General features: G+C 44.5%; 1 protein-coding gene across 3 annotated transcripts in view; it reads right to left on the reverse strand.

Annotated features, from left to right (window-relative positions):
- Positions 1-24,257, reverse strand: part of TMCC1 (transmembrane and coiled-coil domain family 1) — a 219,050-nt gene that overhangs the window by 186,213 nt on the left and 8,580 nt on the right. For 2 of the 3 annotated variants that reach the window (XM_038772022.1, XM_038772023.1), the window contains exon 3: positions 12,628-12,723. The exons of the other annotated variant lie outside the window; for it this stretch is intronic. In XM_038772022.1, the coding sequence (XP_038627950.1) occupies positions 12,628-12,723 (96 nt within the window). The remainder of the gene's footprint in view (positions 1-12,627; positions 12,724-24,257) is intronic. 3 annotated transcript variants of the gene reach the window in all.

Raw genomic sequence — 24,257 nt, forward strand, 5'->3', positions numbered from 1 at the left:
ATCATCTAAAAATATGACAAACATATTCTCAGTTCTGTAAACTCCTCCTCTAGACTGCAAACTCTTTCTGGAATTGTGTGGACCAATTCCGTTGTGTTGTTCTCTCCCAAGCCCTTAGTACAGTGCCCTGCCCCCAGCAAGTGCTCAATAAACACCACTGATTGATTGAGTATAAGGAACTAGATTGATGCCAAACAGGGAATTCCTGTACAGCTGTCAACAATAAAATGTGAAAAATAATCATTTGGATCACATGAGATTAGAAAACTAAACACAGACCTAGTCCATAAATGTGCTAAACATCAGGTGGATTTAGGAATACAACAGTTCACTTAGTCAATAAGATAAGGACATCTTGGACACACCCAACATCTAAATAGTGGCACCTTTACTGACTCTCTCCCTCTCTCCAGCAGTATGGCTTAGTGGCAAGAGCACGGCTTGGGAGTCAGAGGATGTGGGTTCTAATCCTGACTCTGCCACTTGTCTGCTGTGTGACTTTGGGCAAGCCACTTAACTTCTCTGTGCCTCAGCTACCTCATCTGTAAAATAGGGATTAAGACTGTGAGCTCCACATGGGACAACTTGATTACCTTGTATCTACCCCAGCGCTTAGAACAGTGCTTAGCACAAAGTAAGCACTTAGCAAATACCATTATTATTATTATTATTATATGTGCATATATATATTCTGACTGAAATCTGATGGATGTTCTTATTATTCTTGCTCTATGTGGCACCACTACCTTGGACTATCACTTGATTTGTTCAAAGCTTTCACTAGTATTAAAATCAGCATATGGCAGAGACAGCCAAATCATTCATAGGTGGATAAAATTCCTAGAAAATGAGGACAGCACAAAAAAATTTCGCAATAACAGCCAAGTGGCCTCCTGGATCAAGAAATCCATCCATGCCTCCACAAATGCAATTAGCAATTGAGAATCTCTGAGGCATACCTTCTACCAGATAGCCATTAAGTCTGTGGTCACTGCCATCAAATATTAACAGAAGTTAGCAAACAATGCATCCTGAACACCTCAATCAATGCTATTTATTGAACACCTACTGAATGCAGAGAACCAAACTAAGCACTTAGGAGAGAACAGAAGAAGCCACATACACTTGCTGACCTTAAGGAGTTAATGTGGGAGACAGACAAAAATGATTTACAAATCGTGGAAGAGGAAGAGGAAGGAGGAAGAACAATGGCATACTGCCAGGATGAAATAGGATAAATACGTGTGCATGCATGCAGAACGCTACGCTACGCTGATGACACCCAGATCTACATCTCTGCCCCTGCTCTCTCCCCCTCCCTCCAGGCTCGCATCTCCTCCTGCCTTCAGGACATCTCCATCTGGATGTCCGCCCGCCACCTAAAGCTCAACATGTCGAAAACTGAGCTCCCTGTCTTCCCTCCCAAACCTTGTCCTCTCCCTGACTTTCCCATCTCTGTTGACGGCACTACCATCCTTCCCGTCTCACAAGCCCGCAACCTTGGTGTCATCCTCGACTCCGCTCTCTCATTCACCCCTCACATCCAAGCCGTCACCAAAACCTGCCGGTCTCAGCTCCGCAACATTGCCAAGATCCGCCCTTTCCTCTCCATCCAAACTGCTACCCTGCTCATTCAAGCTCTCATCCTATCCCGTCTGGACTACTGCACCAGCCTTCTCTCTGATCTCCCATCCTCGTGTCTCTCGCCACTTCAATCCATACTTCATGCTGCTGCCCGGATTATCTTTGTCCAGAAACGCTCTGGGCATATTACTCCCCTCCTCAAAAATCTCCAGTGGCTACCAATCAATCTGCGCATCAGGCAGAAACTCCTCACCCTGGGCTTCAAGGCTCTCCATCACCTCGCCCCCTCCTACCTCACCTCCCTTCTCTCCTTCTACTGCCCAGCCCACAACCTCCGCTCCTCCACCGCTAATCTCCTCACTGTACCTCGTTCTCGCCTGTCCCGCCGTCGACCCCCGGTCCACGTCATCCCCCGGGCCTGGAATGCCCTCCCTCTGCCCATCCGCCAAGCTAGCTCTCTTCCTCCCTTCAAGGCCCTGCTGAGAGCTCACCTCCTCCAGGAGGCCTTCCCAGACTGAGCCCCTTCCCTCCTCTCCCCCCTCGTCCCCCTCTCCATCCCCCCATCTTACCTCCTTCCCTTCCCCACAGCACCTGTATATATGTATATATGGTTGTACATATTTATTACTCTGTTTATTTATTTATTTATTTATTTTACTTGTACATTTCTATCCTATTTATTTTATTTTGTTGGTATGTTTGGTTCTGTTCTCTGTCTCCCCCTTTTAGACTGTGAGCCCACTGTTGGGTAGGGACTGTCTCTATGTGTTGCCAATTTGTACTTCCCAAGCGCTTAGTACAGTGCTCTGCACATAGTAAGCGCTCAATAAATACGATTGATTGATTGATTCACGATACAGCCCCTTTTCGAGGAACATATTTCAGCCTTATCATGGGGTGTCCTGTGCTTCTCCAGCTTCCTGCACTGACTCATAAATAATCATATTAAGACTCCTCATTCCATACTGTAATGTCATGCTTCAAATTTCACAAAGATTAAACAAGTTTAGTGGCATCTATCATTCCTGTATACAGCGGGTAATGAAATCTAATGTTACAGCTATTCTCCACTACCATGCTCTTTTAGTACTCTTGCAATTGCCCTGTTGAATTTTAACTCTGATACTCTCTCACTTCAAGATGTCCCAATCCTCTTCCTTTGAAGAATTTTGAGTAATTTGATAGAGTAATTAAAGCCCATTTCAAGGTAGCCTTAGATAACAGATCTATTTAGCACAAGGTATCTTCAAACTGAATAGCATTTGAAAAATAATCCAGTACTTCATTTTCAAAATGTTGACCTTGGTACTCAAAAAAGCTAATTGAAAATCTCTTAGTGCTGATACCTATGCCAATGTCAGAACTACTATTTACAATAATGATGGTATTTGTTAAGCGCTTACAAGCACTGTTTTAACAGCCAAGCACTGTTCTAAGTGCTGCGGTAGAAACAAGCTAATCGGGTTGTCCCATGTGGGGCTCCCAGTCTTAGTCCCCATTTTACAGATGAGGGAACTGAGGCCCAGAGAAGTGAAGTGAGTTGCCCAAGGTCACATAGCAGACAAGTAGTGGAGCGGGGATTAGAACCCATGCCCTCTGATTCCTAAGCCCGTGCTCTTGCCACTAAGCCACCCTGCTTCTCTATTATGTTTCAGTATTGATTTTGATTTATTTTTTATTGTTTTGGTCAATTACTTGGATTTGGGGAAGGCAATTTACATTTTTCCTTTAGGAAACTAAACTTGGTTTAGCATTTCACACTATTTGCATGGAGCCAATTAAGAGTGCTGACACCGATAAAGCAGTACTTTTCCAGAGGCTCTGGTATGGATCCCTTAAGCCTATGATAAAACATACTTCACGATACTACCAAAGTTTTACGGAGCATAACCCAGCTGAAGTATACCTGCTTAAACACATGTAATGGTAGTATCTGTTAAGCGCTTACTGTGTGTCAAGCACTGCTCTAAGTGCTGGGACAGAAACAAGTTAATTAGGTCAGACAGAGTTTCTATCCCACACGGGGCTCACAGTCTAACTAGGAGAACAGGTATTGAATCCCCATTTTACATTTGAGGACACTGAGGCATGGGGGAATTAAGTGACTTGCCCAAGGTCCCACAGCAAGCAAGTGGCGGAGCTGGGCCTAGAACCCTGGTCCTCTGACTGCCAGACCTGAGATCTATCCACTAGGCAACGCTGCTTCCCATATGTCCTAAGGGTGGCTGTTGGAGTGTTGTGAATTCACTGGGGAAATGTTCTTGGCAAAAGGTGGGATTTTGAGGGGTCAAGAGCTCAGCGGCCTCTGTGGGGGGAGGAGACAGTTTTTGCAGGGAAGAAGCATATGAGAGAGGAGACAGGTCAGGAGTCTCTTATCAGAGGATGAGATTTCAGAGTTGCTAAGGTTAGAGATGATACCAAGACGGATGATGATAAGACCCAGTATGCAACCAAGATGGTGAGAGGGTGAGAGCAGGCAGATCAGGAAGTTGGCTGAGTTTGAGTGACACAAAGTGGGAGCTCATCAGAAACAACCACATGGACGTTGAAATCACCAAGGATACCTGGTGTTCAGTTAACCAGTCTAATACCAGGGTCCTTTTTTTTTTTCTTTTTAAAGAGGAATCCAACGGTTGCCCTGTCTTACCTCTATGATTAGGTCCATTAACAATTTATGGCAGGCGGACAGCACAAAACATTGGCTTTGTTTTACTCCCTAGTACAGACTGTATTGTAATACACAGGCAGGTCATTTTTTTTTCCTCTGCATGGCTGCTTTAGTTTAAATAGTAAACAACAGGGTAATGAATAACCAACAGATTCAACAGACATTCCTCCGGAAGGCTTGAAAACATTATATATTAACTTTTCATGAAATAATCCCATGACAGAAGCCAGCAAGCCTTCTTGCAGGCAACCACATGGTCTCCCTAGAGTACCAGACATTTATAATCCTTTCTGCCAAAATAACCAATCAGGAATTAGCTGCCCTTTCCCTTAATGCCATTTGGTCTGGAGCCTATCAAAAACAAGCCTCTGTTTTGCCAAGAAATGCCTCACACCCAATAAAAATGAAAAATGCTTTTAGTGATTGTGTTATACTGTCAAATTTGGTGGTGCAGAAAATCTTTCACCTCCATGCAACAATGAGAAATTACACAATCCAGGACAGGGGATAAGGAAAGAGAAGTCTCTTGCAAGCACCTCTGCCAACATTTTATAACGTACAAATTTATAACTAAGGCCATTTATAATTAGGCCATAAAAGTTTATTGCCAGTTGATCTTGGCAGGTTAACTAGCAGGAGGAAAACAAAAAGTTCTCTCAAAAAGGCGAAGCTGCTTTGAGCTGGGGGGGGGGGGGATGGGGGGGCTGCAATCCAATCTCTGTTGGGGAATACATTATAATTCATTACATTGATTAAACTCCAAGACACCTCAACAGCAAACTAGACAGGACCACAGCCAAGTGTTGGCTTAAATTCCACTGCTCTTCAGCAGACCAACAACCAACTTTTTTAAAAAAATTTGGGAGGATGGACAGCTCTTGGACCCTGGTATCATTTTCTAAGTAGTCAACCAGAAGTTTCAAATGCTTTGGGGAATCTGCCCTAAATTCCCTGGGAGGAAAAATCGCAGCTTTCACAGGCCCATGCTGATCAGCAACCAATTTAATACACTACAATTGTCCCTGACTGGAAATACGGTAGCTAAAGTATAGGATGTTGAGAGTTCAGGTAACCTGGCAACACGAGCCTTCAGCATTCTAGTTCAACATTTCTAGGGTAAGATGGAAAGAAAACCAGGGAGTGTGCAAGATCTTCAGAATGCCATTAACCCAGTTAAAGCTGTAGAAGGCTCCAAATTTGACAATAACATTATCGGCTGGCAAGATCATCTTAGGCACACACTCTCCTACTAGTCAACTGTGCTATAATTAATTAGGAAAACTAAGATGAAAAATCTGGAAATAATGACAGGAGGCATCATTTGTCAGGAAAATTACAATCCACTCCTGGCTTTCTGAAGGATCAAACATTCACTACCACACCCACTCTTAACCTACTTTTACCTTTTACAAACTAGCTTTTCTTCTCATTAAGTGGTTAGAGGTCACAAGTTGACTGGGAGATTGATTTGCAAGTTATGTTTTTGCCATATTGTTAGGGCTAAGTGGCTTTTCTGGCACAACCTGGAAGATATTCTTAACATTACTGCTGTTTTCTAAAACTCTTTCACAGATGTCTTCATTTTCTGAAATGCTACATAATCGTGTCCTAGGGGGTGAGACATTAATTTGACAGTACTGCGAGGACTTGTTTTTCTGAAAAGTCACCCAATCTTCTCGAACTTTCTCTACTCTGCTTCTTGAGTTTCAGTGTTCCATAAGGCAGATTGTCCCTCTGAACACTACGATCTATTTTCAGGAGGTGGGTGGTCCAACAGCCTATAGCCCCCTTGCATAGAAAGTGGATAAGGCCCAGAAGTTTTCACAATGTAGAAACAACCCTACCCCCTACCCCCAGTCCCAACACAGGATACCAATCACTTGGTGATATCAGTTTTTTTGTTTGTTTGGGATTCTTTCTAGGGAGGGAAGGAAGGGGAGAAATTTGTTAAGTGCTTACTATGTGCCAGGCACTGTATTAAGCACTGAGGCAGATACAGGCTACTCAGGTTGGACACAGTCCATCTCCCACATGTGGCTCACTGTCTTATGGATGAGGTAACTGAGACCCAGACAAGTTAAGTAACTTGCCCAAAGTCACACAGTAGATAAGTAGCAGAGCCAGGATTAGAACCAGGGTCCTCCTGACTCCCAGGCCCATGCTCTATCCACTGGGCTGTGCTGCACACTGGGGAGGAACTGGGTAAGGAGGACAGAGTTAGGAAGTGCAGGAGGAAATCCCCGAGCCACAAAGGAGACAGTCCATGCCAGACATCCAACAGCAGTGGATGTACGAAGGAGACAGCCTGCTAGGCAACAACAAAGAAGGCCAGGGGAAGATGGGGTTCACCAGGAAAACTGAGGGTCAGTAGGATGAACTACCCAGGAAAGGCCTGTGGGCGGTTTAAGTTAGGAACAAGTTCGAGATCAGGGGTGGGGAGTTATTCCTGCATCTTGTTTAAAAATTCCCTTGGTACAAACACACTGTTCTATACTGACACGTTGAGTACCTAGGTACATGACACACACATCCACCACGCTAGCTCTCTTCCTCCCTTCAAAGCCCTACTGAGAGCTCACTTCCTCCAGGAGGCCTTCCCAGACTGAGCCCCCTCCTTCCTCTCCCCCTCCACCCCATTTCCATCCCCCCCGCCTTACTTCCTTCCCCTCCCCACAGCACCTGTATATATGCATATATGTTTGTATGTATTTATTACTCTATTTATTTTATTTGTACATATCTATTCTATTTATTTTATTTTGTTAATATGTTTTGTTCTCTGACTCCCCCTTCTAGACTGTGAGCCCACTGTTGGGTAGGGACCGTCTCTATAAGTTGCCAACTTGTACTTCCCAAGCGCTTAGTACAGTGCTCTGCACACAGTAAGCACTCAATAAATACGATTGAATGAATGAATGACAAGGGCTGGTGCTGTTGAGGAGACCCTTAATGAAGTAAATACTGATTCTTGGTTTATACTCAAAGAGTACACCTGCGTTTGAAGGACACACCTCCAAGTGCTTAGAACAGTGTTCTGCACATCCTAAGTGATCAATAAATACCACTGATTGCCTGATTAACACAATAAAACAAAGTCTCAGACAATAATGTACCCCAGCTGAAAACTGGGAGTTAACTGCAGAGAGCAGACTGGCACTGCATACTGCTATTAAGAAAGGAGTGGTTCGTTTGAACAAAAACTTTGTAAGGAAGGAGGGGCAAGGAGCCAAGAGAGAAAAATGGCAAGGCCAACATTAAATGTAACACCTCGAAAAGGTCAGCGGTTCTGTGTGCATAATATGGCGAAGACTGTGGGTGCTGCACTGGCCTTTTAAAATACACTCGCCCTTGGAGGTGAATTTCACCCTCAGCAGTGTCTTCTTCAAGGGTGACGGACAACTATATATGCAGCGTTGCCTCGTGCCTAGAGGACAGGTATGGGAACCAGGAGACCTGGGTTCTAATCCTGCCTCCGCCACTCAACTGCTGCTTGAGATGGGGCAAGACACTTTGTTTCTCTGCATCTCAGTTTTCTCACCGGTAAAGCGGGGATTCAATACCTATTCTCCTTCCCCCTTAATCTGTGATCCCCGTGAGGGACAGGGACAGGGTCTGACCTGATTATCCTGTGGCTACCCTAGCATTTAGCACAATCCTAGGCATATTAGCACTTAACATGTAGCACTTAACAGATGCTACAATTATTATCATGCTGATTGAATGAGCTTGTGTGTGGAAGCTGCAATATTGGAGACTTGCTATCACAGGGGTGGGGTGGGGCATTTGGCATAAGCGCTTAGTACAGTGCTTTGCACACAGTAAGCGCTCAATAAATATGACTGATTGAATGAATGAATGAATGACTTCCTCCCAACCGCAGCAACCGGGCCTTAGACTAACAAAACAGTTAGATGAATGCTGGCTGCTTCCCACAACTTCTGGGAGTTCCAGATCTAAGAGTCAGAGGAAGGTGGTATGGAACCCCAACTCCTGCTCTAAAGTGATATGGGCACTAGGACCCTGGCGTTGCAAAAGACCTTGAGAGTGACAGAAATGTCACAAGGAGACAGTTGACAACCTACGTGTCTGTTTAGAGAAGGCTTTGGTGCACTAGCCCAAGGTCCGAAAGCACTAAGCCTGTGGGTAAGAATTAGTGTAAAATTGGAAAACAGGAACCACAGGCACAGTACTGTGCTTTTTCAGGCTTTCGTCACTGACAGGTAAGTTAAACTCAAAATTTCAAGCGTTTTGTAGCTCCAAATCCTATGATTTTCAAAGACATCGGAACAGAATCAAACACTACCCGATACAGCCATAGTCACTCTCTGGGCAATCTAAGGCCTAGGAGATGAATTTTTTTCCACCCTTTAACTCAATCTTTCAATCCAGTTGTGACCTCGCATCAGTCATGAAACCCATTTGCAGTAATTGGGAATAGTATGTTCTTACCTGACTTCAAGACAGCCCAAGTCAACAGTTTGTCTTGTTCCTCCGTGGCTACTTAAGTACTGGTTGATGATTTCTAGTCTTCTTAGAACGTGGTCAGGAGCCACATTTAGATTTGCTTAGTCAAGAATTTGCTGTCTTAATAATAATAATGTTGGTATTTGTTAAGCGCTTACTACGTGCCAAGCACTGTTCTAAGCACTGAGCACTGTTCTAAGTGAAATTGCTATACTGCTACTTAGCACAATGCTATGCATCAAAGTCCCTAATTATTATTTAATGATGAAAAACTTTTAATAGTAAAAATCATATTCCTACCCCCAGATTTAACACCTCTTTAATACCATCCACTTTTTCTAGTTTTTCATTGTCTATGTCTAGGAAGGACTGGCTTAGGCCAAAATATTACCTGCTTAAACATACTGATTCCAGGGAAGCAATTTTCACTCTCTTGGAGGCCCAGGAAATCTTCATGTCACTAGCACTAACGTAACATTTAGTGTAGGCTTTCAAATAGCTACACACTTAAAAAGGGAGAAGAGCTATTTATGCCAGCCAGGCAGGTGGGGGGTGGGAGGGGTGGAGGAAGTCACCTAATTCATCTATTTGAACCCCCTAGAAGCAGGTCAGGCTGGTAAACTCTTGTAATTATTTTCACCACAGATTTAATGTACCAAAAGAAGAGTTTGTTAAAAGGTCAGAGACCTCAAACGTTCATCCTTTTCTCTGAGATTTTAAACATTTTGAAGGCAAAGTCTTTAGTTAGTGACTGTTGACTATGCAACCTGTGATACCGTGGGTCCATCATACACTTTGAAAAAATCACTGCGGTGTTAACCTTGTATAAATGGTATGAAAAGGCACACGATAATATAACCACTGTCCCTTAAATTAACAAAAAACTGGCAAATTAGGTGAGGGAGCTGCACATGGACTTATATAATCATCTAAGATAACGCAAGCAACTAAACAATCTCTACGGTTGCTCCAAAATTCAACACGGATCCCCTCTATGAATGTCACCTACTCTTAGGGACCTGGGCTGGAGATCAGAACAGTGCTGCTGAACCAAAATTTACATTAGAATAAAGGCATTTTCATATTTGAAATTAGCACTGCATTCTGGTTACTAAAAATATTTGGAAGCGACCATCAAAACCAATTCTCTAGCAGGGAGATTCACAAAATGCTTTTAGTTTCTCAGAGGAAAAGAACTACATCAGTTCAAGATATTGGTTATTAAAGTTATTCAAATATGAAGAATGAATGAAATATTGGAAAGCTGCCATTTCCAGAGCTATTATAAAGGAAGAGTACATTTAAATCCAAGTGGCAGTTGAAGTTAAACAGTCTGCTGACTTTATTATTTATATCCCCAGCAACCTTCTCGATGAAAGCAAAAATCTTTAAGCTGTTCACCAAATTCAACTCCTAACAGCAAGAGTATCTTCTCATTAGCATTTCTTCTCGAGAGCATGGGCAGGGCTTTGGGCATCACAGTCATGTTGAAAATTAGTTTCACCTGATTGCTGACCATGAGGACAGCCTGAGAAATAGACTGGAAACAAGTGAGAATGTGTGCCAGAATCTGGGTTTCAACATTCAAAACATTGTGGGTAATGAAGGGTCATCCAGATTGTAGAGAAGGAGCAGTAGTTTTCAAAGGAATTTCTCAGCAGTGCCTGAAGGTGTCAGTTCAGGACCTCCTAGGAATACTAACTCAAACGCCATGAGTGTGTATGGTAACACAAATTCCCTGTGCAAAACAGAGAACTAACCGAACCCATCCTTAGCTGAGAAACGGGCTCAGAGAACAAGAAAACCGACAATACTTGATAGAACAACCTCGTTCCAAGCAAACAGGGAGTAGCCCTTGAGTTGGAAAAAAAAACAATTTTCCTCTCCAAGCCGTAAGCCAACATTTAAAATATTGGTCAGCCAGAGGAAACCTCCCATCAGGTTACAGCCATGATGACTGACCACACAGGGAATCAAGTTTGCTAACAACAAATTCAACCGGAGTATTGACAGCATCACGGATTGGAACACAAGATGCATCAGACATGAGACTTCCCCAATCTTAACCTAGCAACTTGTGCTTAATCACTGCTCCAAAAGAAATTAATTGAAACAAGGGCTGTTATCATAGTCTGAAGTTCTCAGAAGGTGTGTAGACCAAGCAGATCATCACCTGTAGCTGCTCTTGAATAACCTCGGGACTCATCCTTCTAAAGCCTGAAAGGGCTATCTGCTGGGACCAGGCAGCTGACCAGGACAAGATAAGGTTCTGCTGCTTTCAGAGTCCTAGAGAGACCAATCATATTTCAGACAGAGCCATAAACCCTGCCGGGGAGAGCACGGCAAGTAGTAAAAAGCCTTGCCCTCAACAGAGGGAAGATGGGTGAGTGTGTCTCCTGGCACAGCTACCCAACTTCAGGGAATTTGGGATTCGGCAAGTCACCTCTGGTCGATTTTGGAGCTGGACATGGGACCTGGGCTACTGGAAAAGGTAAAAGACAATGAGTCTACTAAAACAAGTCTCCTGACTGGAGACTGCCTCCAAGCAGCAATCCATTGTGAGAGGCAATCAACTGGTTAGTACAGTGCTCTGCACACAGTAAGTGCTCAATAAACACCACTGAGTGAAAGGAAGTGGGGTAGACTACTTAGCTGCTTTGCATATTTCTTCTAAGGGGAGGTTCTTAAGGATCACTGTGGTGGCCATTGCATTATACTCTGAATGGACAGAGAGCTACTTGGAGGGTCAGCTCTGCCCTCAATCCTTAAGAACAGTAAGGGGATGCACTTTTAACTGGCCATTTCTTTCAACTGCATTTCAAGATGGCCTACCTTAGGGTGGTGGGAAACCAGGAAATGAGCAGCTGCTTGTTGATCCTAAAAAGACTTTAAAAGCAGCATTCTACAGGGAGAATAGAATGCCCCCGCCAAGGTCCCCAGAGGGGATGGGAGGTGAGAAGATCATCCCCTTCACCCTGGGATTGGAGAAGACCATAACCCTAACCTACTATTATGGATATACGAGACCAGTTTGGGATGGAGCTTTGGATGCTTATGAACTATAACCTTGTCTTTGAAGAGTCTGGTGAAGGAGGCTGGGTGTCACCAGCAGCTAAAGCTCCCTGTCCCTTCAGATTGAAGTGAATGCCAAGAACAGCATCTCCCAAGAAAGTGTCTTGAAATTGCAACTGGTTGGGGGGAGAAGCAGGGGGGATTCAAGGGTGGCTTGGGCATTTGGGTGAGTAGTAATAATACCATGGGGCACCACGGGGTAGGGGGAGTCCTAATCGGTGGGTTCTTTCCTTCTTTTCCTGCTTTTGTGGTCCTCTGCAGTTTTGTATTTTTTTTTGGGGGGGGGGGGGAGGGGGCGTTTCATCCCAAAATCCTTACTAAGCCAATCTGAATATCATACTTGATGACTATTTACCAAATGGGTGACAGCACGGTTGGTATCTGGTGCCGTTGAGAACTTGGAGATGGTCTGTTCTGAAATCAGACTGCACCAATGGTCCTACCAGATTCCTCAAAATGTGCGCCACTGAGAAAAGGGGTACCAGACAAGTGTCTTGCTGCTGGTAGGAATACCTTTCCCCTGTGAACCACTGGCTTCTGAGTCCTGCTCATCCCCAGTGGCCATGGTCACTCTCATGGTCAAAGTGTGCAAGTGATTCTCTCACAAAAGTCACTCGCATTTGTGGATGGGGTCTCACGGTCAGCAGCTTCACCTTCCTGCTGAAGAACAACTCTCTAGTTACTATTTATAGTTGCTATAATTATTAATAGTTAAGTGCCTTACTTTGTGCTGAACCCTCATGACAGTCCGCCTCAAGTGGGAACCACATTCCCTGCACCCGTAGATCTCTTAGAAGGGGTCTCCAAGGCATAAAGGAGACGTCCAGTGTTAGCATTACCTTCCTGGGGATTCCAAGAGTGGATGTCCTAGTGATAGGCTTTCGCGTAGGTATCACCATTAGATGGCTGAGAAGACTTCTTGGTTCACAGGGACCCTATGGGAGCAAGGCAGAGATACTTGTCTTTGTTGTGTCCTGATAGCTCACAGAAACGGGTGCATCCAAAGGTGAGCTAGAGGAGAGTCATCCACTGTGGCTCTCGGGAGTCACAAGATAATGGAGTTCCCTTGATTGGACGCGCTTCCTCATTGGGAATGCCTGAATGCAAGTCAAACTGCCCCAAATCCTACTGTTGGGCAGGAATGCACTCAGGCTCCAAAGACGTTTGGGATCTGGAAGTTAATCAACCTGGATTTCGGACGGTTCACCTTAAGCACCAAGAGCCTGAGCAAGGCCGTGGTGTTCTCCAGTTCCTTCCTCGTGGACAACCCACGGAGGACCTCGTCTCCTTCGCTCAGGGCAGGGAGTGAAGGTGGGACTGAGACGGGCCAATCCAAAAGTGGATAAGTTTGCAGTACTTTGAGTGGATGGACACGTGGAGGGAAGCATCCTCTTCAGGTTCTAGTCCCCACAATTGCCATGTTGGCACTTCTGTATCACCTATGCACTCATGTACGTGCAACCACTTGTAGCACTTATGTACACACCTTCATACCCTATTACTTACCCACTTGCTCATATACAGCATATACATATTCCCTCTTCATTCAATCTGAAAATGACTTTAGTACCTGCCCCCCACTCCTAGACTGTAAGCATATGCAAGGCAGGGATTAAGTCTACTGACTTCTGCACACTTCCAAGTGTATTTAGTTCAGTGTTCTGAACAGAGTAGGACATCAATATCCTACAGATGATGATGGTGATTAGCTAGTTTCCTGTGGCAATAAAGGATAAGCATTCTCTTGGGGACACAATCTTGACTATACCTTGGGGGCCGGTGGCGGGGGGGAGACTGGAGATGGGAGAAGGGGCAAGAATATTAAGAGAAGAACCAGGGGTGTGGGTCATATCATCACCACTGCCACCACATTCTCCAGCTGCCATGGGTCAGAGGACTCAGGGGATGGCCACGCTGAGCTCTAAAAGCTAAATTATAGCTCTTGGAGATCGATCGACCCTAGAAAGTAGTTTGTCTTCCCAGATGACAGAAGGCTTTCATGGTTTTCCTCAACTTGAGGATACTGGAGCCTCATGAGGGGAAAGAGGTGCATGACTCTAAGTTAACTGTGCCACCAGATGGGGTGCGGGAGAGAGACCACTCCCCTCCAGTCCAAGCTCACACTCGTTTACCTGGAGGAGAGCTCTGGATGTCTTTGCGGGAATGAGGAGGGAAGGTGGAGGGGGTAGTTGGCTTCCCGAGTATTGTGAATTCTGACTTGAATCTGGTCAAGCTGTCCGTTCTCCTGGGAGGCAAGGATAAGTCCTGAGGGTAGCTAAGAATAGCTACGACAGTGATCATTTAGATTCTCAAACCTTGGAGACCACAGAATTTCTTCTCCTTAGGTCCCCAGAGTCACCGTTCATGTTTTCTTTTCTGAGATGAACACAGCAATTCACAATCTTGGTCCATCAGTCAACAAGAGATGCTCCCATCAGCTTGCTCCCCCCTACGTATCCGCTCCTCTGCTAACCGACCCACTGAGCCTCATTCTTGCCTCTCCCACCTCCCACCCCTTGCTCACTCCCTCCTGCCTGGCACCACCTCCCCACCCCCACAAAATCCACCAGAACACAGCTAATCCCATCTTCAGAGACCTTCTGAAATCTCATCCCCTCCAAGAGGCCTTCCCAAGTTAATTTTTTCTTCTCCCCAGGTTCTGTCACCCAGCTGCTACCTCAACACTTCTGCACCCAGCAAGTGAACCACTTATTCACTCTCCATAGCACTTCCGTACAGATCATCCTATAACCCTATTATTATGCACTCGCTCACCTATGTACCTGCTTTTCTTTCTTCCTTCCTCTTCTATCTGAATTATTTCTGTATTGCCCTCTACTAGGCTGCATGGTCTTCGAGGGCAAAGGTTATGTCTACTCACTCTATAGTACTCCCCCAAGTGCTTAGTACAGTGCTCTGCACCCAGGAGGTGCTCAATACCTTTCATGCAGAGTAGTGATCAAGGCCCTGAGGAAATTACAAAGAACAGAGACATGAACCCTACTCGTGAAGAGTTCAGGTTCTGAGAGCTGCTGCGGGTTGGGAGACAGTGGGACAGGCCAGCACTTGCACTCTCTCTTGTCCTTGTAAACTTGTGCTTTTAATCTTAACCTCCAGAGCTGGTGGCTTTTTAAATGAAAAGATGCCCCACACTGGCCAACCAGGGAGTCCTATTATTTTTGCTAGGAGCTGTTTAATTAAGAAAAGGAGGAAATGGACATTATGTATCAAGATGCATAATTTCCACCTAGCTTCCTTTAGATCTCACAGCCAACTAAACTCATCAGTTTACCATCACATTACAGGGACAACTTTATGCAAATACACACCAAAATTAGCTCTAATTTTGAAAAAGTGATTTGAACTGTCTCAATATAAGCCTTAATTATTCTACTCTTAGTCACACTATGACAATCAACTTTCTTAATTTCTCTGCCGAATGTAGCAAAACCCAGAAAATATTACACATGCAAGGTTATGGAAATTAAGAGTTGAGACACAGCCAATAAGTGGGTTCTTAGAGACACATTACCCTCCCACTTCAACAATTTAATAAGAGCCTAGAAATTGAAAACAAGCAGTTTGCCCTTGGCAGAACACTTCATATTGGAAAAAGAACAAAGCACTGATTTTTAAAAATCTGTCCTTTCTCCTCAAAATGGTCATAATTTATTAATTCTTTGGGAGTCAGTTGCCTAGGAGAATGGCTGATCCCAAGCATTAAAGCATCTATAATTTTCATCAAAAGTCTCTCAGGAGTAAAAAGGGCATGGGGACATAGAAAAACTAGAACACAAACAAGTTTAGTACATACTACGCATTAATAATAATACATACTAATAATAATGTCTAGTAATGCAAGTCTCGAAAAATCATCTGAGGAACCTAAACTCCCCCAAATCATTATTTCCCATATTTCTCTGATGTTGACAGATCCTACCATCACATATAGAGGGAATACACAAGAGCAATGAAATACACAGCTGATGTTAGACCTGTCAAATAAAGTTATCATGGAAGGACAAAAAGTCCTTTGAATCAGAGTCCTAGAAGGCCCTTTAAGAAATTATCTGGTGTAGCTCACTTTTCCTCCCTGTTTCCTGCTATCAGGAAGAGAATGACTAAACCATCTAAAATAGGTAGTTTATTCTTCAGGGAGAGAGGGTTCCACCCCTCTGTAAACGATCTATTCTACTGTTTTAGCACTGACAAATAATGTTCTTTATAGCCAAATAGTCTCTTACTGCAACTTAAACCCATTTCTTCTATGATCATGGAGAACATCCACTTCACAAAAAACTGTCTTCAGTATAGAAAAGGTACGTCACCCTTTTATCATTTTCCTCACTTGCCTAAACAACCCCAATTTCTATGGTAGCATTAGTTGTGGTATTTACTGAGCATTCACTTAGTACTAGGCACTTGGGGAGTATGGGATAATCAAGTGATATTATTATTATTATGGTATTACGCTATGTGCCAAGCACTGTTCTAAGCACTGGGGTAGATAAAAGGTAAATGTTCCCTGCCCAAAAGGAACTTACACTCAAATGGGGGAGAATCACAAAAATATTTACAACATTAACCCTTGTAAACTTGTCGTGGGCAGTACGCTGTTGTCTTGTACTCACCTAAGCACTTCATACAGTGCTCTGCACACAGTAAGAGCTCAATAAATACTACCGACTGATTGTGAAACCTATTTTCCAATTATTCTATTGCTCTTTTAGAGGTATTTTTCAGTGTCTCTACAACTTTTTTAATGTGTGGTGGCGAAAAACAGACACAATGCTATCTGATAAGGCTCTCAACTACAGAAGAGTATACTAAAGAACTGCTTCACGACTTTCTTGAATGCTACAATCCTGTTCATTCATTCATTCAATCATTTATTCAGTGCTTACTGTGTGCAGAGCAGTGTACTAAGCACTTGGGAAGTACAAATCAAATCCTGTTGAAACACACATTTTCAATAATGGCAGTGCATTGCCAATTCATTCAACTGGAGGTCAAAGATGACTCCCAGGTCTCTTCCTAGTGTTCTAGTTCTCAGTTGGTCTGTAAATAATTATAATAATAACAATAATAATAATAATAATATAATGGCATTTCTTAAGCACTGACTCTGTGCCAAGTACACTACTAAGGGCTGGGGTAGACACAACATATTCAGGTTGGACACAGTCCCTGTCCCACATGGGACTCACGGTCTAAGTAGGAGGAAGTATAGAGAAGCAACATGGCTTAGTGGAAAGAGCCTGGGCTCGAGAGTCAGAGGTTGTGGGTTCTAATCCCGGCTCCGCCACTTATCAGCTGTGTGACTCTGGGCAAGTCGCTTAACTTCTCTGTGCCTCAGTTACCTCATCTGTAAGATAAGGATTAAGACTGTGAGCTCCATGTGGGACAACATGACTACTTTGTATGTACCCCAGTGCTCAGAACAGTGCTTGGCACATAGGAAGCGCTTAACAAATGCCATCATTATTATTACTTCACTTCTCTGTGCCTCGGTTACCTCATCTGTAAAATGGGGATTAAGACTGTGAGCCCCACGTGGGACAACCTGATTACCTGGTATTTCAATCATTCATTCAATCGTACTTATTGAGTGCTTACTGTGTGCAGAGCACTGTACTCCGTGCAGAGCGCTTGGGAAGTACAAGTTGGCAACATATAGAGACGATCCCTACCCAACAGCAGGCTCACAGTCTAGAAGAGCGGGCTGGTATCTACCCCAGCACTTAGAACAGTGCTTGGCACATAGTAAGTGCTTAACACATACCATCATTATTATTATCCCCATTTTACAGATGAGGAAACTGAAGCAGAGAGGTTAAGTGACTTGCCCAGGGTCACAGAGCAGACAAGTGGGGGAGCCAGGACTAATCCTGGCTAAACCCAGGTCCTCTCACTTCTAGGCCCATGCCCTTTCCACTAGGCCATGCTACTTCCTTTTGTATTAGTATTCTTTGTTTTTTGTCACTAAGAGCGCTTCCTTGAATTTCATCCTGCTTGAGGGCCAATTTAAATTTTTATTCCCATTCTGCCAGTGCTAGTAATCTTGCCCAAAAGACATGGACCTGGGAGTCAGGGTACCTGGGTTCTAATCCTGACTCTGCCACTTGCCTGCTATGTGAGCCTTGGGCAAGTCAATTAAATGGGGGGATTAAATACTGTTCCCCTTCCCCTTTAGACCATGGCCCCTCCGGGGAAGGGGCTGTGTCCGACCCGATTAATTTGCCTCTACCCCACTGCTCAGTAAGTGCTTAACAATCCTATTATTACCATCACCTGCAACTCTGGTGAGCAAACCTCATTGGCAGTACTGATAAAGTCATTGAAGAGTCTGGGTTCAAGCCAATCCCAGTAGAACATCACTTGCTAGGTCCTCAATTTAAGGGAAAACTGCATTTCCCAACGAGCCAAGACGCACTATATTTCACAGCAGGAAAGGGGTTGCTCTGGGCAGAGGGTTCACTTGGAGGGACTCAGGCAAGGCTTGTCTTCTCCTAGAGCCCAGGCTGTAAATGGCTGCGTTCTGCTACTGGCCCTGGCCTACCACATGATAAGAAGCCTCTTTATCACCTCATCCTCATCCATCCTGATGGGAAAGAGCACTGGCCTGCGAGTCAGAGGACCTGGGTTCTAATCCTGACTCTGCCAACTGATTGCTGGCAAGTCACTTCGCTTGTCTGGGTTCAGTTTCCTTCACTGTAAAATGGGGACTAAATATCTGTTCTTCCTGCTTAGACTGAGCCCCATGCAGGACAGGGCCTGTGCCTGACCTAATTAACCTGTACCTACCCCTGCGCTTAGCCTGGCCCCATACTAATTGCTTAACAAATACCAAATACAAAGAGAGAGATTAAACAACAAGGGGCTGGTTTGGAGGCTTTATGGTTTACAATCTCAGTTTCCTCTTGCATTCGGTTTCAAATAAATCTTTCTTCCTGCAATCACTGTGTTTGAAAATATTCTCCTAGACCAGTTCGATAAGCGTTTTGCAGTTTTTCAAAAGGTTTACGCAGAGTCTTCCTCTATGCCTTGGACAGATTCCTTAAATCTAACTTCTTCTGAGTGTCTTTTGCTTAGGAGTCATCACATCGCTAAGTGACGAATGCTCACACGTTGGTGTGGGGCGATATCGGGGTGGAGCTGTAGGTCAGCAGAGCCAAGTAACAGACTGATGCAAGGGGCTGGGGGAGAGATCAACAGGATCATTAACAAGGATGTGGATGTTTCCAAGGATCAGGGCAGGACAATGGGCTTGTGGGAAGAAAGGCATCTCACTCATCCAGAAATCAGTGCTGGGGCCTGGAGGACATAGTGCCTGTAAATGAGGGGTAGCAGCCAATGACGGGAGCTTTGAAAGATGCAAAAGTGAATATTAGGGGCCTTGAGAGAAGCAGCGTGGTTTAGTGGAAAGAGCACGGGCTTGGGAGTCAGAAGTTGTGGGTTCTAATCCCGGCTCCACCACTCGTCTCTGTGTGACCTTGGGCAAGCTGCTTAACTTCACTGTGCCTCGATTACCTCATCTGTAAAATGGGGATTAAGACTGAGCCCCACATGGGACAACCTGATTACCCTGTATCCACCCCAGCGCTTAGAACAGTGCCTGGCACAGAGTAAGCGTTTAACAAATATTATTATTATCCTGAAGATAAAATTCCCCTAAAGCCCCCAGTGTCCACACTCCTCAACTCCCAATAACCTCGCCAACCCGATGAGAGATTTCCAAAGTCTCTCCACTGTTTTTTTTACTACTCTTTACTACCCTTTCCTCTTCTTTCTGCTCCTTTCCACCTTTTCCCTAATAAAAGGTCTCCCTCCTCCTCTCTAGTTTTACCCCCTCAATCCGCACCTCTGTCTCCCTCTCCTTACCATGCTAATTATTTATCAATATAAATGAAAAAAACAGTGTGAAACTGCTTAAAGGGGTTCAATAGAAAACTGGTTTTGGTGCTGAAAAATTTCAAGCTATCCCAGATGGTCATTTATCCTGTAGGTTAGGTGGGTTTCTTCAACTCACAAATGTTTACCCACAGTGCAAGAATCATTATACTCATAGCTGTCGACTGATTCCCCTCACTATATCACCACCCAAAACTAGCCTGAATTGGCACCTATCCTGTACTGGTGTTATTTTTTTTTTAATCCTTTCACTGGCCCCAAACAGATTCTTTAACTCAGATCCAGCTAGAGAAGCGGTGTGGCTTAGTGGAAAGAGCACGGGTTTGGGAGTCAGAAAACCTGGATTCTAATCCCGGCTCTGCCATGTGTTTGCAGTGTGACCTTGGGAAAGTCACTTAACTTCTCTGTGCCTCAGTTTCCTCATTATCTTCCCTCCCAAACCCTGCCCTCTCCCTGACTTTCCTGTCACTGTAGATGGCACTACCATCCTTCCCGTCTCACAAGCCCGCAACCTTGGTGTCATCCTCGACTCTGCTCTCTCGTTCACCCCTCACATCCAATCCGTCACCAAAACCTGCCGGTCTCACCTCCACAACATCGCCAAGATTCGCCCTTTCCTCTCCATCCAAACCGCTACCTTGCTATCCCGACTGGATGACTGCATCAGCCTCCTCTCTGATCTCCCATCCTCCTGTCTCTCCCCACTTCAGTCTATACTTTCATTCATTCATTCAATCGTATTGAGCGCTTACTGTGTGCAGAGCACTGTACTAAGTGCTTAGGAAGTATAAGTTGGCAACATATAGAAACGGTCCCTACCCAACAGCGGGCTCACAGTCTAGAAGGGGGAGACAGACAACAAAACAAAACATATAAACCAAATAAAATAAATAGAATAAATATGTACAAACATATATACATATATACAGGTGCTGTGGGGAGGGGAAGGAGGTAAGGGGGGGCATGGGGAGGGGGAGGAGGGAGAGAGGAAGGACGGGGCTCAGTCTGGGAAGGCCTCCTGGAGGAGGTGAGCTCTGAGTAGGGCTTTGAAGGGAGGAGGAGAGTTAGCTTGGCGGATGTGAGGAGGGAGGACATTCCAGGCCAGGGGGAGGACGTGGGCCGGGGGTCGACGGCGGGACAGGCGAGAACGAGGCACAGTAAGGAGATTAGCGGCAGAGGAGCGGAGGGTGCGGGCTGGGCTGTAGAAGGAGAGAAGGGAGGTGAGGTAGGAGGGGGCGAGGTGATGGAGAGCCTTGAAGCCAAGGGTGAGGAGTTTTTGCCTGATGCATAGGTTGACTAGTAGCCACTGGAGATTTTTGAGGAGGGGAGTAACATGCCCAGAGCATTTCTGCACAAAGATGATCCGGGCAACAGTGTGAAGTATGGATTGAAGTGGGGAGAGACAGGAGGATGGGAGATCGGAGAGGAGGCTGATGCAGTAATCACTTCACTCTGCTGCCCAGATCATCTTTGTGCAGAAATGCTCTGGGCATATTACTCCCCTCCTCAAAAATCTCCAGTGGCTGCCTGTCAACCTACGAATCAAGCAAAAACTCCTCACTCTCGGCTTCAGGGCTCTCCATCACCTCGCCACCTCCTACCTCACCTCCCTTCTCTCCTTCTACACCTTAGCCCGTACCCTCCGCTCCTCTGCCGCTAACCTCCTCACTGTACCTCGTTCTCGCCTGTCCCACCGTTGACCCCTGGCCCATGTCCTTCCCCTGGCCTGGAATGCCCTCCCTCCGCATATCCGCCAAGCTAGCTCTCTTCCTCCCTTAAAAGCCCTACTGAGAGCTCACCTCCTTCAGGAGGCCTTCCCAGACTGAGCCCCCTTTTTCCTCTCTTCCTCCCCATCCCCCCCGCCCTACCTCCTTCCCCTCCCCACAGCACTTGTATATATGTTTGTACAGATTTATTACTCTATTTATTTTACTTGTACATATTTACTATTCTATTTATTTTGTTAATGATGTCAATCTAGCTTTACTTCTATTTATTCTGATGACTTGACACCTGTCCACATGTTTTGTTTTGTTGCCTGTCTCCCCCTTCTAGACTGTGAGCCCGTTGTTGGGTAGGGACCGCCTCTATATGTTGCCAACTTGTACTTCTCAAGCGCTTTGTACAGTGCTCTGCACACAGTAAGTACTCAATAAATACGACTGATTGAATGAATATAAAATGGGGATTAAGACTGTGAACCCCATGTGGGACAACCTGATTACGTTCTATCTACCCCAGTGCTTAGAACAGTGCTTGGCACATAGTAAGCACTTAACAAATAATTATTATTATCCACATGTTCCACTGATACAAACAAATCTCTCCTTTCATTTTCCTGCCAAACAAAAGTGGGGCAATAAAGCTGTATCAGCAGTCCGATGGCCTATTTTGTGGGCAGGGAACATTTCAACAAACTCTGTTGTATTGTACTTTGACAAGTGCTTAGTACAGCATTCTGCACACAGTAAGCACTCAATAAATACCACTGATGGATTGACTGGTGCAAAATAAATTCATGCTCAGAAGGCAAGGGGAAAGAACAACCAGAAACAGGGAAGAGCTGACTCTAAGGTATTCAAAATTTATTGCCTATTATAAGGAGACTTTTTTCTTGCCGAGCTAAGTTCAGGTTATATACCAACAGAACCTCAAAAGTTTCCACACAGAAAATAGGTACAGAAAATTTGTTTATATTTCTTGACTTCTGTGGTTGAAAGTACAATGTAAGAATTAGAAGACCTCAAAAAATCAGGCAGACTTGCTTCTCTATAGAGATATAGTCATCTCTTTATGTCTGTTTTTCTCCCATTCCCCTCTTTAGAATGTTAGCTCCTTGAGGGCAGGAGTCACATGTTTTTATTTCTTCTGAATGTTCATTCATTCATTCATTCAATCGTATTTATTGAGCACTTACTGTGTGCAGAGCACTGTACTTAGTGATTGGGAAGTACAAGTTGGCAACATATAGAGACGGTCCCTACCCAACAGTGGGCTCACAGTCTAGAAGAGGGAGACAGACAACAAAACAAAACATATTAACAAAATAAAATAAATAGAATAAATATGTACAAATAAAATAAATGAATACATAGAGTAATAAATACGTACAAACATATATACAGGTGCTGTGGGGAGGGGAAGGAGGTAACGCCAAGTGCCTAGAATGGTACCCTGCAAACAGTGGGTACTGCATAAAACAGATCTAATAGGAGCCGTAAGTCCAAGAATTTCCAAAAACTAAGTCAACAAACTAAAGCAGCTCCTTGGGTGCCTGCCCCAGACTTTTGAAATTGCTCAGACTAGTTAGTTGAAAAAAAATCTCCTGATGCACTCAAAATATATTTTGTACAATCGTCAATGCATCAAGCTCTTTCTTAAAGGGCAGTATGAAAACAGTTAAAAGGCAAAACCAATTCTTCTCACAGCCCCACATGGCTCAAAAATGAGCAAGAAAATGGGATTTAGATAGGAATTATGTTGCCCAAATTGGGGGTGGGAGGGGGGAGACCCCAGCCAAAGCTTGAGGAGTTGCTTTTTTAAAAAAAAATTCTCTTTTGCAACCAAATCTTTCAAAGATAAATGTTATGATTCAAATACATGGACTTCATGAGGGCCCTATCAATCATCTGGGCCAAGGAGGGTCTCTTGTGGAAAAAAGAGATAAAGGACAAATCATATACTCTTCCAGGGTCTTAAGGTCAAAAGTGCTCTACAGATAACCCTCCTATTTCTCCACAGAAAAAAGCTAAAGCCACTTGAAAGAGTTGAATTCTTCTCCAGAACTTTCTCCAGCATGTTGGTAATGATCATTTTTCATAATACAGGCCAGGAATGTAGCTACTGATAAGGCTTTCAAAATGAAGGTCAAGACAGAGAGATTGGGTCTCGCAAAAATCCTTATGTTATAATAACCTTGCCTAACACTGTTACGAGACAAATATCCTCAGGATATCCATATCTAGTAAGTGCTCAATAAATACCACTGATTGATTGATTTCTACCGCAGCCAGTTTCACCACAGTAGCTCCCCCAGCATCAGCAACACCTCTGCTGACCAGATACCAAGGATCCGAGGTGAAGGGTGTTGAGGACTCTGCCTGTGATATATCTCCATGTTTACAGGAAATGACATAACTGAAAAAATATAGAGTGGCCACATAAAAAGACCCTGCTAAAGAAGGAGTTTAGCTGCATAGCACTGGAGCTGAGAAAAAAGGTGACCCACTGGATTTCATTTCATCTGTGGGAGAAGTCCGGCCTTGTCCTGCAATGCTGCTGCCCCTTGGAGGGAGTTTAGGAGCACTCGTTCGAAGAGCATTCCAGCACACTTCAACAGTCTCACTGTTCTCCCTTGCTTTGAAGCACCAGTCACCTGCCCTTGCTTAAAGAGATTCCATACAAATTCACAATTTGTTTCCAGGAGAAAGGTCTCCAAATCACTCCCAACGCTTCTTCCCTACAAAATCCAAAAAGAGAATAGGTGCTTGATGACTCTGCAGCACAGCCCTACCTCTGTGTCCTTGCATTGTAGTGCCTGGGATTAGAGCCCAGGTCC

Source organism: Tachyglossus aculeatus, chromosome X1 (genome assembly GCF_015852505.1).
Source record: "Tachyglossus aculeatus isolate mTacAcu1 chromosome X1, mTacAcu1.pri, whole genome shotgun sequence".
In the NCBI taxonomy this organism is placed as follows: Eukaryota; Metazoa; Chordata; class Mammalia; order Monotremata; family Tachyglossidae; genus Tachyglossus; species Tachyglossus aculeatus.